The sequence below is a fragment of the Caloenas nicobarica genome, chromosome 10 (genome assembly GCF_036013445.1).
Source record: "Caloenas nicobarica isolate bCalNic1 chromosome 10, bCalNic1.hap1, whole genome shotgun sequence".
NCBI lineage: Eukaryota > Metazoa > Chordata > Aves > Columbiformes > Columbidae > Caloenas > Caloenas nicobarica.
The window spans coordinates 16,419,831-16,439,347 of record NC_088254.1 but is presented as its reverse complement, the minus strand read 5'-3'; the positions used below and the strand labels follow the sequence as shown (position 1 = coordinate 16,439,347).

The 19,517-nt window shown below is 42.0% G+C and overlaps 1 protein-coding gene across 11 annotated transcripts in view; it reads left to right on the top strand.

Moving 5' to 3' along the window:
- Nucleotides 1-19,517, top strand: part of AGBL1 (AGBL carboxypeptidase 1) — a 443,743-nt gene that overhangs the window by 102,920 nt on the left and 321,306 nt on the right. For all 11 annotated transcript variants that reach the window (XR_010606737.1, XR_010606736.1, XR_010606738.1 and 8 more), the window contains exon 18: nucleotides 6,450-6,630. Coding sequence is in view for 6 of the 11 variants with exons in the window: in XM_065641707.1 (XP_065497779.1) it covers nucleotides 6,450-6,630 (181 nt within the window). In the remaining 5 variants the exon portion in view is untranslated. The remainder of the gene's footprint in view (nucleotides 1-6,449; nucleotides 6,631-19,517) is intronic.

Below are 19,517 nucleotides of genomic sequence, written 5' to 3'. Positions count from 1 at the left end.
AGCACTCCAGCTAGTGAAAGTAACAATGTTCCTCATCTTAGCCGTGACATTGGCTGTTACTACATCCCAGGAGAGCTGCCGGTTTTGGGACTGCATCGCATCACTAACTCATCTGCTATAATTCTCTGATCCTTCTTGGCAGTATTTCTTAACCAGCTGTCTCCCATCTTGATTTTATTCCCTTGGAATCTGGTTGAGGGGAGCAGCAAGACCTGCCAGGAGCCTAAAATTCATGAGTCAGTGGCTGATGAGACCTGGGCAGGGCCAGGAGTGATGGCGGGAGACTTAAATGCGGTGTAGCCGACACCAGCCCTCGGTCACCGAGGCGAGCAGCTCTTGTGATGGCACAATCACGTGTTCCGGTGTGGTGCACAGGGGTGTTTTCTGAACCGGGACAACCTCAGGGGAGCAGAGAGACCCTCTGGCAGCCTGATCAACAGCAGCTGAGGAGACCTGAGTGCAGCCAGGAGCAATGGTGGCCAAGCTGCTCCCGTGCTATGAAATAAACCCTGGGGAGCACTAGCGAGCAAGATGGGCACACATGGTGTGACATGGCAGTGCACACAGGGAGGTGTAGCTCTGTAACTTTGCTCCACCAAGGATCAGTGTTATCCACCCGGCTGAAGGACATGTCCTCTCCAAACCCTGCACCTGCCACTGCTGATGCAGCTTCACAGACAAAGCTCTGGTGGGAACAGGCTGCCACAGGTTGTGCCTGTCCTGATGGCAGTGCAGGACAGTAGCAGAGCTGTGGGACGTGCACCCAGGTGCAGCAACTCCTCAGTGGCAGAGCTCCAGGAAGAGGTAAATGTGAGGTAGCTTGATTGTCATCAGGCTAATAAGGCAGCTGCACTGTAACAGCTGCATGGTTTCAATTTTGAAGCTCGATGTTACCTGAGCAGTTCAGAGGGTGTGCAGAGTGAGATGGGATATGCCAGTGAATGCTGAGTTGGTATATTCAAAACTGGATTGTAATGCAGTGCTTGGAAATTCCAGCTAGATTAATTCAGGAGCACTTGCTTGAGATGGGGATGTTAGTTATAAACAGAAACAATTTGCAAAGGGTTATAGTAGGTTTTCCATTGGGTACAAGTTCCAAAAATAAGATTTGGTTCTTCCTCAGTCTTCTGCAAGAGGTACACTTTGATTTGAACAGGAGTTGGTTCATGTAGGTTTCTTTTTGGCTTCAGTCATACAGGTCACACTAAATAACGGTAATGGTTCCGGCTGCCTTCAAGAGCTTGGTATTTTTGACTCTGCCCCAAAACAGACTTGACAAGTTGCTTATGAATTTTTTGGAGTTAAAAACCAGCAGTGGTAGGATGTCAAGATACACCAAGGCTGAACGCTCTGTAGCCATCCATATTCAGCTCCCTGATCATCTCTGATTCAGAGGTGAATGAATCCATAAAACACATGCACAAAAGGAGGTTGCCAAGCAACTTGGAGCCTGAAGCTCCCCAACCAAGCTATGAAGGTAGAGAAAAGGCAGCTGAGGCAATCTGTAATGTTCACTTCTTCGCCATAGGTAACAGTAATAATACATATAACACAGACCTATTTAAGAAAGGAATAGCTCATTGATAATTCTAGAAAACAACAGCCGGTCCTGCCCAACTGTGTATTTTGCCTCTCTCTTAAAATGTGTCTGCTTTTGGAGCGTTTAGCCAAAAGCGGGGTCAGCAAGGAGACAGCAATGTTGAGGTGGGGGTAGATGAGGGGAGGAAAGAATTATTATATCTTAAGGCAACTGAAAGATTGACATCTAGAGGAAAATTTTTATGAGGGAAGTGACTGATGCAGATTCTGCCTCAGATTGGTCTCATGTTTTCTGTGATCTCAGTATTTGATGCTTTTTCTAAACATACTTTAATATATTCATTGGACATCACACCATATCCTGTCTTCTCTCTGCCTTTGTGTAACTGTGCAGCCTTGCGCATATCAGATGTGTCCGGGACAGGCGGCAGCTGTGACATGCATGGAAGAGCTATATGGTGGTCCTCCTGTTTACCCATTGTTTGACTCACAGAGTACCCTGTAGTGGCCATAGCAAATTAACTTCGAAGGGAGAGATTAACTTTCTTGGTTTCTGTCTACTATATTCTGGAGTAAACTTCACCTTTATTTGTGTAATGGTCATGATAAAGTCATGCTGTATTTTGGCATCGGGGGGGGAAAAAAAAAAATTGAAGTCCTAATGGCCCTGGGACTGGGGTAAATGGAAGAGACGTATGCAGGAGCACAGCCAGAAAAATTCCAGTCAAGACCTGGATCTAGGTTGAATTTCTCACATCCTGCGTATGTAAGTCCCTTTTATTCCCTACAAAATCCTAGCCCTGTGTTTCAATGCCCTGTCCCTTTACAAATGACATGGCTCAAATCTCAGCTTGAAGTAATTTAGAACATCAGCCCAGGTCAGGGCATATGGATCTGCATTTCATTTCCATTCTGTGCTCCTCTTGATGAGGGACGCTGCTGTGTTAATGGGGTTTTGTTCATTTCTTTCATGCTGCTTTCCCCGACTGATGTCACAATTAGTGACATCAAAGTCACCTCTTAGCGAACCTTTGTGGTGACATGACTAGTAGAGGACCCTTACAACAGTCAGGAGATTAAGCGGCAAGTTAGCAGTACTGGAAGAACAAAGCTTGAATTTCATGCATATATCCACAGTCAAAATGAATCAAGAGAAAAGGAGATGGGAAGTAGGTGATACATTAGTAGAATTATTACTCACAGAGTTTTTGCTCAAAGTTTTGCAAGAAGAATCTGTGATGCTTTAATCTCTCACCTCGGATATTGCTGGTGCGACGTTATATTCTGGACATACTGAAATGTAACACAGTGTAACGAGACGTGATCTGTTGGACAAGGCTTTATGTAGCGTGAAAAGGTTCCTCTGCTTTCTCTTTTTATTATTTACATTCGCAGAGAAGGTTATGTGTCATGTGGGCTTTGCAGAGATAAATTGCTAACCTGGGCTTTCTGGCAGCTTCCCAAGAACTTGAGGGGGATTTTGCCAAAGTGTTGGACTGAGGATTTTGAAGATTCAAGCTCAGTCCTGGGCCTGGAAGCTTGTAGTTGTCTGAACTGAAGACAGGTTTAGCATGGCACAAGAGGTTGTCACAAGCTACTCTGAGATAGCACAGAGGAATGGCAGCCGAGCACCAATATAAACCAGTAAGCTATGCTGGGTAGCACTGAAGTGCATAAGTCTTGATTGATGCCTGTCAGTTGGAATGCTGAGTGTGGCTGTGAGTGAGCTCTAACATCTATCACAGTTATCAGAATAATTTCAAGGCAAATAAGTGACTGGATATGTTGTAAAGCATAGGATTGAGTGACTCCTGCTTGCCACAGAGTTAAATCTCTGTTTCCCAGGTGTTTCAAGAGTAGCAGGTTTTATGGCTGTGTCATCAGCTCTTCGCTCTATTTGCTGCTTCATTAGTCTTCATTTCAGGTGCCGTCGGGGAGAGCACTGCCTTTGGATATAGGATTTGTCTGTGATGGCTTTCATGAAGGGAACAGGCAGTTAGCAAGCTCTGAGGTCTCTTTGCTGGTACATACCTTCGTTACAACTCTCTTGTGGATGGGATGTCAGAGCTGCGGATGTGCTTGTCAGGAGGGGGGAGTGTTTAAAGGAAGCTTTAACTGGAGCAGAGAGATTTCCTTGGCTGGACCCACAAACTGTGGGCCCTTCCATTATCACCCACAGGGAAACAGTGTAGATGATCTCTGTCTGGTCTCCTCCCCTCCCGTTTCCTGGGTTTTAAGGTCTGGAAACTCCAAAAGCTTTTCTGACATTGAATCTAAATAAGACAAACTTGACTTTGATCAGCCTCGAGAGGAAGAACAGAACTCGGGTCTCTGCCAGTCCCATGCTATTTGCAATTAGCAGAATTATAGCAAATCTTTCTGGGCTTCTGAGACGAGAAAGCTCTTGCTTGGTTTCTTTTTTCTTATTTTAACTGAGGAAAGAACCTTTCAAGATGCTGTGCTCCCAAAATACAGAAGAGATAAGAGTTGTTAAAGCTGTGTTCATCAATTGCAAAAGAGAACACGTTTTATTTTGCTTTGTGCTATTTACAGCTGTTGTCCATTAGGAGTCCTCAAGAGCCTCATTCACAGCTACAACAGCACGGTCCCGTAAGTTTAGCTCGGCAATGAGCCTGCAAAACAGCACTAAATCATGGTGATGGGAGAAAGAAGAAAATGTTTGGAAATGGCAAAATGCAGTTGATGTCTTTGTGAAAGCTGTTTTTTGCTTGTTGGTATTTTAAAGCATTGCTAAGGTAGACTAATACACAACTAGCTGGAGCAAAATAGAAACTGTGTACTCCAATTTTGGGGGAAAAAAAAATAAAATCAGTGGCCAGTAGTCCTCCAGGAGCTAAGGGAATCTTTTGCAGTCCATAAGTGCCCTAGGCACTTGTATATACACATTGATTAAAATGTACCAACCTCACAATGAGATAAGGTGTAAGAATTATAAAAGACTAACATATGGCTGTTAAGAAACAGAGTTCCAGTAGCTTTACTGGCCCAGAATGTGATTGTTGTGCGTGAGCTCTTTGAGCTGAGAATGCGGTTCTCATGCCCACCAACAGCTGCAGCATAAGGCATGGATGTGCACAGATGTGGAGGGGGGATTTTTCCAAATCTGAGTACATCCCTGAAAGATGTAACTAAATTGTAATGTACATATTGAGCAGAACTGTACAAAAGATACAGTTAAGGAGAAAAATTGGTGCTTATTCCTGGTTTGACTGTGAAATGAGAAATTTAATTTGTATTTTCAGCTCCAACAGTCTTTGCTTTGTCAGACAAATAGTGAAACACCTCTTTAATAACATCTATATTTTTCAGTGTGGTGTTCTACCTCCCTGTTTCACATTAATTCATTAATGATTTGTAGAGCATTTGGAAGCTGAAGGACAGCTTTGGGAGCTAAGGACGAAGGCGTATAACTTGCTGATTCATCATTTGTTTACAAGGGCACTCAGCTGATGCATTTGGTTTATTTTCTGTCCTGTTACCACTCCCAAGCCTGTCATTTGGAGTCTCTCAATTTGTGTCAGGGAACAGGGCCTGAGCTCTGACATTGCCTGGTAGAGCAGGACAAACCTCTCTTGGCATGGTTGTGATGCTCTGACAGGTAATGGTTTCCACTAAGGCAAATCTGTCAGGTTGACTTGTGACAATGCCTTGAGATCGTGAATGCTCACAGGAGGATCATTTTAAGACAGATAATTGCGCTGTCCTTTCCCTTTATTTTCTGTACCTGGCAGGTGTCTCCTTCTGCCTTCTTCTGTTTTCTTGGCCCATCCATGGATTGTGCTCAGCACAGATGGGCTCTTCAATGAATCTGCTGTCAAACTTGGTCTTTTCTAAGCATATGTATACTGAGAGTTTTTGGAGACTTATATCTAGACCAAATGTGGGTGCTTTTTCACAGGAACAGCAAATAACATATCTGATAACAAGGGAATTTTCTCTGTTAAGATGCAAATCTGCTTTGAAACAGCTTCAATAGAGTTTATCAATGAGCTGTTTAGTAAGACTTTTTTTTAAACAAACAAAAAAAAAGCCATGCTCCAAATCTTCTCCCCCACCCCAAAATCCCACAGCTTATGTCTCTCGTGCCATTTCTATTGCTAGAAACAGCTGAACTCTTCTAGTTGCAATGTCTCAAAAATCAGCTTTGTGTATCTGAGTGTGCCTCTATATAAAACTGAAAACTGTCTTTCCACCAAATTAACAGCCTACCTTAGTATATGCATTATTGTTTGTACCTTTTGTTGGATGGATATAAAATGATGGTTAGTTTTGGGTACTCTACCTCTGCAGCTTATCTAGGTAACATATTCACGTATACCAGTTTAAATTGATCAGTTTTGATTCTGACCCTAAACACAGTTACTGCCAGAGATCAGACAATTTGCATGTTCTTGGAGCCCTTATGGGTGGCCAGATCTGCTTAGAAACTTGGAACGTTCTCAGCTGTTAATGATGAAATGCTGAAAGTTGAGCAAGCTCTTATAAAATTAAATAATTTCTAGCTTTCTTGTAAACTGTAGCGAAGTTTGATAGGGTCAAACTTTCAAGAATTGCCAGACAGCATGCTGGTGCTGTTTTGAGAGGCTGTAATCCGCACATGCAAAATTCCTTCTAATGGTACATGTAAATATCTATAAGGTATAATAGAATAAACAAGAAAAAGGGATAGGGATGAAAGTAAACTAACATGCTGGTTCTGAGGACCAAACATGGGATCATTTGGCAAATAGCACCTTTGGGAAATTTCTGGACTATTTAGGGATATATGTTCCCTAAAATGTAACTTGGGTTGTCATCTCAGTTAAAAAGGAATAAAACTCACTTGTAAAGGTATTGTTCAAAGAGAAGTCCTGTCTAAGTTTTGGGGGCTTTTTTGCTTTGTTTTACAGGCAATCGTCCTTATGTGTTTCTGATGGCCCGTGTTCACCCTGGTGAAAGCAACGCCAGTTGGGTAATGAAGGGGACCCTGGAGTTCCTTGTGAGCAGTGATCCCATTGCTGATCTCCTGCGGAAATGTTTCATTTTCAAGATTATCCCCATGCTTAATCCCGATGGAGTCATCAATGGCAAGTGAGTTGTGATACGTACTTATTCTGGTGTTTTGCTGGGTTTGTCTGCAGGCTTTACCCTGTGCAATAGCAGGTCTCATCTTTAATGTTTTGGGTCAGGAGAATTCCCTTTGCATTGTATTTTATTATGTTATCAATCCTGTATGGAAAATGTGAATCTGAGATATAGTCCACTGTGCTGTCTTGCATTTGTCAGAAGCATGTGATTCTGTACTGTATGGGGCCATAAGATCTCTGAGTTGTCTGGATGGAGTATCAGTGGTGCCAGAGAAAAAGAATCTGTCTTGATAAATGGAGGTCTGTCTGTTCTGCTAAAGCAGCAGGGAAGAATTCACCTGCAAGACAGATAAGCTTGGGAATAACTGGCTTTAATTAATGCTTTGTATAGCCTGGTGAGGGGGAAGACAAGTAAGGATCTATTAAATGTTCACATTTTTGTGGAAATATTTCCATATAGTGAAGCTCCCTCCTTCTCCTGCCTCCTATTCAATCTTTCCTCCCATGTTTCCTAAGAAACACTGAATCCGAGCTTGGAAAATATGGATTTCTTTTTGCTTTCTTTGCATTATACCATCCTTGCCCACCCAGACCAACTTGCCTTCCATCTCCCTGTACATGAGTGGAAACAGTACAACTCTGCTGCTAATATGTTAACATGAAATAGATATTGCTATGCAGTCAATGAAAGAGGAATCCTATTTGAAGGCTTGAAGAGTGCACCCAGCTGTGTCCTGTCCCCAGCTGCATCCCTGCACCAGGTGCAGCTCAGCAGAATGGTGCTGGTCCCAGCAAGGTACCACACAATCACGCTTTGGGAGCCTCATGCAGCAACAAGACAATCAGGGCCTTGTTATTTGCTTTGGTTAATATCATCTGGAAGTTACATGCAAAGAATGTTCCTCTAATGCGGGCAGGACTGCAGGAATGTGGTGCTCTTGCGCTTTGCTGGAAAAAATCTCCAGTGTTTCTGCAGACAGTGGAGTTTGTTCACTTCATTGGGTGTTTGTGGAGTGGCTGTAAGTTAATAACTGTCAGTCCTGTCTCTGGAGGGGCAGGACATGATGATCACACTCCACCGTTAGCTGGCAATTTGTATGTTTTGATCTGGTGATAAGGTCTTGCAGGTTTTGGGAACAACTGTGTCCCCTGGCTTGTTGCAGGGGAACATGAGACATATCTTGAAGATGAAAGATCAACTTAGGCACTGAAACACACAGCAAAATGTAGAGGAAGAACTCTTTTTAAGCTACGTTCTCCTGTCTGCTTTTAGGTCAGGCTGTACAGACCGAGTGTTGCAGAAAAACAGTCCTGAACAGCAACCAAGTTGAGCTTGGTTCTAAACTAATTCATTTCAGTTTGGGATGAGGTGTTTGGCAGAGAGCAGCTTGGGGTTTTCTGACAGTCTCTAGTCTGTAACTGTGAACAGTCACAGCTTTTATCCTGCTAAACTCCCCAGGACCTGAGCATCTTAGTAGTCTGGGGCTGTTAAGAGTAGCTGGATACTGCCCCAGAGTATCTGAAGCCTCTGCTGGCACCAAATGCTTCCTTGATCCTTCCAGGCAGCAGAAGCAAAAAGAAAGGTTGCATCTTTTTTCCCCTGTTTTTTGTTTGTGTGGTGGTGTGTGGTTTTTTTTTTTTTTTTTTCCTTTCACTGCACTTAATTAAAGTTTCCAGCAGATGGAGAACTGGAGGGAATGTCTGACCTTTTTTATCCATCTGTCAGGAGTGAGTATAGCAGAGAAGGGGCCCTCAGGAGGGAGGATGTGGCTCTTGGTGACACCTGGATGAAGTGAACTGCCTGAGCTCGTGTCACACGGGAAGGTGTTTTGCCTACCCTGGTCCAGATGAGCTTAAACTGTAGTTAAATGTGGTGATGAGTCAGAGTAGGGTAAGTCTTGCATGTGGGATAGGAACAGGGAAACAGGAACTTAGTCGTGGCTCTGTTAGTGATTGTGAGGTCTGAGGAAGAGAGAGAACCATTCCTTTGTGCTTTAGTTGAAATACTTTGATTTTGTGAAGCCTCCTGTGGCACAGATATTCTTCTTGTTTCTTCCACGTGCTTGTTTAGGAGACTTGGGTCCTCCTACACTGAAGGTTTACTAGTGGTCTGCTGGACATAACCATGCACGTTGAAAAAGGCAAATATCTTTCAGGCCCTTAATGTCTATATGTGCTCATGCAGATTTATTTGGCAGCTTTAGGTTCCACCTTGTCCAGGTTTAAATGCTTTAGTAAACTCTGTTATCTTTCAAGTCAATGTTAAGAGGTAAACTGTTTTCCAAGGAAGCTGGTCTATAAGCCATCACTGACCATAGTGTTTATGAGATGATACTTGCTAAATATTTTTTACGTCTCAAAAACTCATTTTACAACCCATTTCATGAAGTGGCTTGTTTGTCCTGGGATTCACAATCGCTTTTGTGGAAGTCCCACCAGGCATCCCATAACAGACCAATAGAGTGCCTGGTGTTCCCTCTGCCAACATCCCAACCTGCAGTTCTTTGCTAGTTTTATTCAAGTTTCTGTGTTCTCATACCTTCCCCCTCTGAGGACTGGAAATACTGAATGCATCAAATTCACTATCCAGGCCAAAAAATATCTTGGCTTTATGCTGGACACTGGGAATACCTACATGTGATAACCAGTGATCTTGTCTCTTATTGTGAAACAAGGATTTGTTCTGTTTCAATGCCTCTGCTTTCATTTTGGTATCTCAGTATCTCTCTTTAAGAAAGAGTTGCATTCTTTTTTGTTGGCAGTTCTTTGAATCTCCTTACTCTCCCTCTTCCCCAGCCCTGTATGCTTGGGTGCGCATAACACTTCCCTGCCCATCACAGTACGTGGGTACAGAGGATTTCTTGCAGGAGCCCAGCTGTGCCCCGTCCCCAGCTGTATCCCTGCACCAGGTGCAGCTCAGCAGAATGGTGCTGGTCCCAGCAAGGTACCACACAATCACACTTTGGGAGCCTCATGCAGCAACAAGACAATCAGGGCCTTGTTATTTGCTTTGGTTAATATCATCTGAAAGTTACATGCAGAGAATGTTCTTCTAATGCAGGCAGGACTGCAGGAATGTGGTGATGCTCCAGCTGTGTGTGGCTGAGCTGGGAAACAGCTTTATGCCTTCTCTTTCACTTCAGTTGGTGCTCTGAGAATCTGTTCCTGTCTGTCAGCAATGGAGAGACCTGCAGTTCTGTCACTGATGTTAATTTGACTTTGTTCAATTCAGAGTTAATTGGTGAGCAATTGTGTTGCTGAGTGTTTTGCTCAGTCCTGAACAGCACTTGGGTGTAGGGTTTGTCAAATAACATTCAGCTGGTTATATATTTTAAATTAAATAAAAACCACTGCTTTTCATAAAGTTCATCTTGTGCTTTCTACCAGACACTGGCTTTTGACTACTGCTGGCAACAGGGTGCTACCTCATATGGACCTGTGGCCTGACCAGATATGATTGTTTGTTTTAATTTTTTTTTTATTTCGATATAAATTACAAGGAAAAAAATATTAATCTCCAGGACCAGTAGTGCAAGTTAGTCTGAAGAGACAGCCATATACTTAACAGAAAGTGTCCTTGCAGCATGATTTTATTTTGCACAAGTTGTTCTGTGAGAATCCGAAGTAACAAGTGTTGTTTGGTCTTGTGGTTTCACTACCTTGACCCATACCTCCAGCCTCTCTTTAAACTAAATCGTAGTAAAATAGGAAAGCTTTAAAAGGACTTAATCTTTAAGTGTTGGAAAGTCCATGAAGAAAAGTATCACTTTCATGAGGATAGTGATATAAAATACAGTGGGTGAGCAAGAGACCTATGCTTTGTTCCTGTCTCTGCTACCGATGGACTGTGTGACCTTGGTCATTTCCCCCTCCTTTTGGCTGAGTTTTCTTCCTTAGAGAATGAGGTGATGACATACCATAACCTTTGAGCAGTTTGAAAGGAAGCCTGAAGTATGCATATTGGGAGCATTTTCCTTCAATATAGATCTACTACTGTTTTAACTTGTAAGCTTGTTTTTAACTTGTAGAATGTTGAAAACGTTATTCGCAGGAAACTCTAGATTTATGAGAAGTGGCGCAGAGTAGCCTTTGGTGAAACTTTCTTAGGTTGGTTTAAAAAAAACCACTGATTTGTTCAAGCGAAATCTTTGTACCCTAAAACTAGAATAATTGTAGTCACGGTTGTGTAAAGTCTGGAAAGCAGGTTTCAGTAAGGAAACTTGTAAAAAGCCTAATTACAGAAGCACAAAAAGGGGCTTTTATGAAGAAACAGAACGCTCTTTGCTGTCCATGCTGTTCCACTTTATCACGCATTTGAGCATCAAGTTGTGAGTGTGCTCACGTGTGCCTGTGCAGCTCCATGCGAACTTGTGATGTGCTCATACACTGTCTGTCTGCACCTGCTGTGCATCCTTCTGCCAGCAGCCTGCTCATCCAGCTGTTCCCCAACATCTGCTCAGACCTGTGAGCCACCTGCACACACACGCCTGGCGCTCCCACACGTGTGCTCGCAGTCACAACATGGTAGTCAATGTTTTCTGGTTTTGGCTTGACTTCTTCAGACACTGCAGTTCTAGATAAATATTGCTATTTATCATACCTAAATTTATGGATATTAATTATATCTGTATAACCTAATTTATATCACCATAAACAGCAGTAATAAGTGATGCCAAATGCTAACACTCAATGCCTGCCAGCTCTGCCTGTTTGAGGGGTTTTTCCCCCCAGCTTCCAGAAGTATTAAATTAAAAATGATTGGCCTTGCAAGATCATTGATCAAGCAAGAAGTTGAAGCTCCTGGGGAAGTGATTTTGTTTTAAAAAATACTTCACGTGCAGACTGCTCATGGAGCGTCTATGTACTTTGTGTATTCAGAAATTCTCTTCCAGCTCGCAAATCTCTAACTGGCCCATATTGCGGTTCTCTGAGTTCATGTCTCACTCCGATGTTGCCATCTTTGTCCTCTTCCTTTTGATGTTTCCTCTTGCCTTTCTTCTGTCTGCTCTTTTCTCACTCTCCTCTTCCTTCTATTGAATCAAAGAAGATTTTCATTGAAAAGAACTTCATGCATTTTACAAATGACTTGAACCAATTGGTGGAGATGGAAGCTTGTGAGTCTCTTTTTTTTGTAAATGAAGATGAATTTTTTATAAGCTGCATGATTTCCTCAAAGCCATGGGGTAACCATAGTAGCAGTTAAGAAAAGGGAATCCTGATTTGTTTGTTGGGTTATAGCCATGGCCTATTCTTTATCTGGTTTAAAAATGTCCTGTTCCCTCCTGCGCCTGTCCTCCCACAACACAGGCTGAGTAAAGCTTTTCTGAGCTCAGAGTTAAAGCAGGTGAAGTGCTGGGTTTATTGTCTCTTTAGATATCCACTCCCACTTTATTTAGGCTGTTTGTTCCATTCTGTTTTACTTACGGGATTTTGTTCGTCACCTTCTCAAATCCAGCAGAGAAAAGCTTTACTTATTTGACAATTACTGAAACGGAGAGATAGAAATGTTCAATAAAATAACTTGTAGAACACGTTTCCTCTGCACACTCTCAAAAGTTACAAAGGGAAAAATGAGTGTCTGCCCACTTATTCTTTGAAACCTGGTCCTTGGTTTTTTGAAGGCCACTCTTAAGAGGAGCAGCAGAACATGTCTTTATACCCAAAATCCACTACTTGCATATGTGGCTTTTTTTCTCTCCTATTTTAATGCTTATCTCTTGCATTGAGACATTGTGTTCTCCAGACAATAAGAGGCAAAACTGATCAGAGACAGGAAAAAAAGCCAATGGCCATTCTAAGGAGTTGGTTTATGATCCAGAATTGCATCCTCAAGGATTAAATCTTGACGTGATGTCATACAAAACTGTACAACTGCAGACATCCCTCCTTCCTCCCCTCCTTCTCTTTATTGCTTCTCAGTGGTCCGAGCATTGAAGAGGAGTTTAATTCTCAGAATCTAGCCTTGCATAACTCCAAAGGGTCTCTCCAGACTAGGTAATTTGTGATGTGCGTGTTTCTCTAAGGATAGTGCAGAGTTGTGGGAAGGCTGGGAAAGGGGTGTTTTGAACCCTGCCGTTAACGCAGTGGGGCAGTTTGGCTCTAGGAGAGACATGCTACAGGATTAGTGTGTAGTCGTTCTTTGGTAGACACTGTACGAGTCTGTCCCCCATGTTGTCTTCAGAGGTCCTGCGTCTAAATCAGCACCACCATGCCAAAATTGGTTGGGTAGTGGTATGTGGAAGCCAAGGTATATTTGGATAAAAGAGCATTTTGTAAAAATTCAAGCCTTATTCACAATGGCTGTGCTCAGAGTTGCACATTGTAAGATGAGATGTTTGTGTGCACTGATACTTTCCTCAAGACCTCAGAGGAGATGAAAATGCCAGTTCTTGGAGCGTCTGTACTGGCTTGGAATGTGGCTCACTTTCCCCAAGCGGAGTAGAAGTTTCCTCAGTTATTTGCTGTTTTGGAGCCTCTGGTGTTGCTTCTGTTGCCCTCCACTAAGAGGCCAGTGATGGATTTGGGAGCTTAGGGTAGCAAATGTGGCCAGTGTGTGCACAGCATGAGCTAGAACATGAGCTGCAGTGTTCTTCACCTCTCATCTCTGCGAGCTGTTCCTTGGTGGAGCCAGAAGTGGGGGCTGGCCCTGCACCTCTCTGTGCTGTGGGAATGCCCCAATTTCAGCCAAGGCTCTTTGCCCTGTGCTGATGTGACAGCCCATCCTTGGCTCCCCTTCTGTGATAAACATCCCTCTGTAGGTAGCTGCGCCCCAGGACTCTCCCTTCTGACAGCGCTTTCTATGCAATATTGTTTATTCCTTCCTTTATCAGCCAGAGCTGCTGCGCCCCCTGAGTTATTAGCTCTATTCACTCATTGTCAGTGTTTCCTCCTTCGTAAATATGTCCCCATACGTCTCTGCTCCAGAGGAATATGCTTTCTCTTCTATTTACTGCTTTCCCTGGGCCCCCACCTCCTCATCACTCTCTCCACCCAGTGGCCCAATAACAGCCGAGGAGATAAATAAGCTACATAACTCTTCCCAGCTATTATTTGTTGTTGTTGTTGTTGCCCTGCATGGTAATATATATAATAACAAGGAAACAAATCTTATTACTAAAGTAATTACAATAAATAAAAAGCCGAGAGGGGAGATGAGGGAAGGATCTGTCGAGGGAGTGATTGCAGTAGGATTTTTTAAAATTTAATTTACTTGAGATGTTCTCTGCCACTTTGTTGATACCCTGCTGAGGGGGGCTGTGACTAATTAGCAGCCAGCTGTTGTTCTAACACCCTCACCTAATTTATTGTGTGGCTGAGTCTCTGAAACAGGAGCCTGTGTGATATCACTGTCTATGGGACTTGGCACCAGCCTAATGCCAGTGTCTGACTTTATTGCTTGGTGCTTTTGTTTCCCAGAAGCTGAATAGCTGAAATTTTGGGTGCTTTGCTGTCATTCCTTTTATCTTCCAGCATATTCCATACACTTCCAGGAGTCTGGGCTAGAGAGTCCACACAATCTGTTGCATTATAACTGCTTGTCCCAGTGTCCAGAGTAATAACAGACCAACAAAACTGCTAGTTGTTGACAAATTGCCCAGAGAACTGCATGCTGTCCATGTGCCTTGGTAGAGAACAAAATAGACCCAGCAGCAGAAAGTCTGGTGCGGGCAGGGTCTAGGGGTTGTTAAACTGTAAAGTCTGGAACCTCATTCTCTTGCTTGCAGGTTTCTTATGGAAGTACCATATTACTTCTTGCCAGTAGAATGGAGATTACAGGATTGTCTGTCTTCTAAATGGTCCTGAAAATTAATTAGTTAATGACCATATTAAGAACTGGAAGGATTTAATGTATTGTCCCTTGTTTCATTAGTCTTCCAGTTGCAAAAGTGTGTGCAGGCTTTGTAAAACTCTGAAACAGTAAAAGTACCCCCAGAGTTGAGTGCATCTCCATTGGCTCTTTCATACCCAATTTATATTGGCGATGCATGGTCACCTGGGAATTTCACTACAAAAAAATCACTTGGCGTGGGTGGGCTCAGTGATATTAGAGTCTTGGACTATTAAATGCTTTAGCTTTCAGCCATGGAAATTATTTCATTTTAGATAGGTTCTACCTTGTATTTTCAAGTTCACATGAATATTAGATATGAACATGATGTTCCACAGGCTCAGAAAGGAATAATTTTGTTCTGCATTCATGTCTATTTTCCTGACTGACGATGGGAGTTCATAATCCAATGTGTGCACTCCTTTGAAGACATTTTCAGGAGCCAGGAGACTGGTGTACGAAGCTGGCTTTCAGTAAAGTTGATGAGATGATTTAATTATATTATTATTCTTGTTAGCTTGATTGTGTATCATTATCCCTTTTGTTTGTTATTATGCTTATTTGAGTCCCCTTTGGTGTGTTATTCCCATAACAATTGTACCTGTGCTAGGCTCTATATAGAGACAGGTGAGGAACAGCTGGTCCCTTGTTAGGAACTGATGCATTAGTGGGACAGCCTGTGTGCTGGGGTTGGTGAGAGTGAAAAGGATGTTGGGGTGTTGGTTTTCATGCAGCCTGGTCCTTCTCAGCGCTGGCCGCATGATGCACTTCGTGGAGATATGAGCTTTGTTGTTACAGCTCTTCTTCAGTATTACATCCTGGGACAGGGAAAGTGTTCTGCTGCAATGACTTCTACAACCACCTGATGAAGCTTTGTGAAGGATACCTCAGTTTCATCAGTGCAGGAATTGGAGAATTGTATTAAAAATCAGGGATCTCTCTATACCTTCTTGGAATTTGCAGGACATATCTTGCAAACCTTGACCCAGCTGGCTGCATTGGTAAACCTCCCCTGAGAAATACTATAATTACTGTTGAACTTGGATTTTACTTCTTACCTGATTGTGGTAGACATCAAATACTGATATCAAAGTTTAATATTTTGAAGATGAGGTAATGACATGAGTAAAGGGTCTGTTTTGGTCACCCATCTCAAGATCACATCTGCTTCTCCAAGTCTAGTGCTTATTGGAAGCTACAGATTCAGAGCTGGAGTTGTTATTCATTGGATGGGCAAAGAGAAGTCCACAAAACGAAACTGTAAAAACTTCACTTTTATAGATGCAGTGAAGAATGTCCAATACCTTACTGCAATATCTACACTACCTGGAAAGCTGAAATTGCCTGGGAATGAAGGTTATTGTCTCTTGTAATATATCTTCGCATATTACACTGTGTAATAAATCAGGCAGTATTTCTTTTGCCCTGAAAACTGGACATCCCTGGAGTTCCAAGTGACATTTCACGTTTTATATGACCATTCAGTCCCTTTTAAGTACTAAAACATCATTTTTTGTGAAATATGCACAGAAATTATTTTTTAAAGCCTATGAATAAGAAAATCTGGAGCTCAGTTATTTAAGTGTAAAGCTGCTTTTCCATGAGTTTGCTTTAAAAAATTTCTGCGTTGGATTAGCTCTGTGTTTTGGCTGAAGTCGTTGTTCTTTAATATTTTTATTTATTTCTCTATTTCTCTCTCACTTTCCCTTCTCCTTTCTTTGGAATCTGTTATTCAAATGTAACAATAAAAGCTGGCGAAGTACTGTGATAGGAGGGGAGATATATAATAGCCTTGGGTTGGAGAAATGGACTAGCAGTTGGAAATGGTGTTTGTAGAAATGGGACTAAGAGGCTTATCCACAAAAATAAGCCTTATTTGAAAGCTTATGTTTTCAAAATTGCTTGTGCAAAAACACACCTTCAGAGGGCCAGCCGAGCTTGAATTGTCCGCCTGCACACATGGTTCATATGATTGCACATGTAATTGGGGTAATTAAGTGGGCAAATATTGCTTCAGTGATTTCGGCAACTTGCCACCCTAATTTATAAACCCAGCTGAATGTCCCACGGAAGCATCAAGAAAAGTAAAACTGGAAAATTGAATCAATGTTGGAATGACAGAATCAGAAATCAAAACCTCTCTGCAACTGAACAGGCAGCACTGCTGGAAGTCAGGAAAAAAAATTAGCAGAGTTTTAATGCAACAAAGCAGCTCTGAGTCTTGATGAAGCAGAAAATCTGAAGATCTTTTGAAGACGTGGTTTGTATTTGAACGCACCCCAGCTCAGTGATACTGTGATCCTGATAGGGACTCTCAGGTAACTGCAATGATATTTCACTGCATGGGAAGAGTGGTGATTTATGCTATAAAATTCTATAGAAATTATGCTGTGTTCAGAACTGTATCAAGCTGAACTACTTTCCATGGCCTTTTAGAATTGGCTTGTTGAATTTCACAAGTAGATGTGTCCTTGTATAAATTGGTTATATGTTTCATTATATGCTGTAGGACTCTTCCATGTCCAGGGAAGCAGAACATAGAGAAGAACTGGCAGTGAACAGTATAGTCTGGATTTTAATTTCACCTTTTGAATTCCTTTAATTTGTCTGCCACAAATTACAAAGACTTAAGGCATAATTATTATAGTAGTTGGAGAAGAGCTGCTATATGAAAGCATCTCTAGTAGTAGTAGAGTTTCCTTCTCTGTCCCCTGTGTTTCTCTCACATTTTTCTCCCAATGTGTTCATAAGCTCAGCTTTTGAAGGAGAAGGAAGTACCAGTTGTCCCAGGGGGCACTTGCTCCCACTGGACACTGCCTAAAGCAGAAATTCCGTTCCCAGTTCTAGCTCCTGGTTAGTGGTGTCTTTCTATCAGCAGTAACACTAATGAAAACCTACTTCTTGAGGAACGCTTCCTGTGTTCATTGTCTGTTAGCTAACAAAAGGTCATTAACATAAAAACAAAAAGCCAAGATTAAAAAAGCGATGATTTTTGTCTTCTCTGTAACGGTTATGGCACATGAGAGGATGTAAAATGCAGAGCAGCTGAACACTCATAAACTATTTTAATACCATTTAGAAATGAGAAGAAGCAGGGAACCAGGCTTATGTAGCAATGTAGTTTATTGCACTAATCAGTCACTTCTACAGAGCACTATCATGGTTTTAAATCCTTGCTCCAGTGATGTGAAAAAAATTAGCAGTCTCTCATCCAAGTCTCTAATAGATCTTGGTCGATATCGTAGAAATCTCTAGTACCGCATTTGAGCTAGCAGTGAATTCTCTGCTTAGATGGATATAATGTTGGGCAAAGCAGCTCTGGATTATACCTGTGATAACAGAGCAGTAACACGAGGTCTAAAAGCAAAGTAGAAGGAGCTATGGGAGGTTGAGACTAAGCTATATTTTATTTGAATGTTTTTATGTGGCAAAAGTAACGTCTCTGGGGCTTGGCTGAGATGTCTGGAAAGGCACCTGATGCTTTGTGGGTTGTACCATCTGCAGGGAATAGCCAAACCTTTTGTTGATTTACTTGTCTAGTGTCCTGCTATAAATACGCTTTAAGGTTAAGCATGGAAATCCCTAGAGTGAAGGCAGTGGGAGAATAATAGTTTTCCCCCCTCCAGAAAATGCATGTTACATAAAGTTTTCTTCGGAATAAGTTCATGTTTGGGGAATGTGTTATGTGGTCTTTTGCATGTGCCAGTTTTCAAGTGGAGAAGAGCGAAGTGTTTTAAGTCACAGTAATTTCTGTCTCTTTCCCTGACATGCAGGTGAGGGCACCCTTGAACTGTGCAATTTCTTTATCTATCTTTAGACAGATTTGAATGGTATGTAATCCCATCCACCACTGAGTCTGTTCAGAATCAAATAGTGTCCATATAAATGGCTTTGAGCTTTCAGAATTGTAACACTCATCTGGGAATGTAAATATAAAGGAAAATATTACGAAAAACATCTATTGCTGTAAACAGCAGAAATAATCTGGATCAAGTATATCTTTCCATTAAACACTATCTTACCAAAACAAAAGCCCAGCTCAGGGCTGTTATTTATAATAAACTGGCTTTGCCAGTGCTCATATCTCACACTTTTTTGACTAGTATGTATTGGTTCTGATTGTGTGTACTGACGACAGCAACTTGTTGTATCTTTTGTCCCAAAGGGTGTCGAAGTGCCATAACAAACTACCTGCTTTACTTTCAGGAGTTGCTCACTGTTCCAAACTTTGGACTGGTGCAAAGTAGCTCTATTGTAACCTCAGAACCCGTTGCCTCTGAATGCTGGGACCTGCTGGTTTTAAGCCATCGGGCAGAAGTTGTAGCAAGTAGTTCTGCAGCTGATGCTGCAAACAACAGTGTGACTTGAAAAGACATCACTTAGGTGCAATCAAACCCCTTCTGTTTTGTGTGGTGTTGTGTATTGTTTTTTTCCTTTTTTTCTTTTCTTTTTCTTTTTCTATGCATTTTATTAAACTTTGTGAAACACACGTGGCAGCTCTGAAACTAATTTTACTTGCACAGTCTCAAATGGGATGGTTGGTCCCTAAAGAGCTAAATCTGCAAGTACTAATTCTCTACAAACTAGATGTGGTGCATGTATGATTTTGTCATTGCTGATCCTTGCTTAAACCTAATGTGAGCCTAAATAAGGAGTTTGCTTTAACGTTTGCCAGAAACTCTGCACTACAAATGATACAGTATTCTATGTGTGTAGATGCATATACAATCATGGTAATAGAAACCATTTTGATCCAGATTGTCAGGATTGAAAGGATGCAGTTGTGCTTGAAAAATACATATGCATTTGCATGCACAATTACTCAAGTTGGGGTTTAGGCATTTAAGTGGCAGTTTGTGCTCTCATTTTCGATTATTATGTTCATCCTGCAGGAATGGATCTGTGCAAATTAGGCACAGAAATATGCATATGTTTTGTTGCATGCTATCCTGAAAACACATTGCCTTACTTGGACATAAGCTTGGATTGATTTATCTTTTTTTCCCCCTTGAAATTTCTGTTCTAATCTGAGGAATGTGAACTGTGGTGGCTGAACGGTAGTT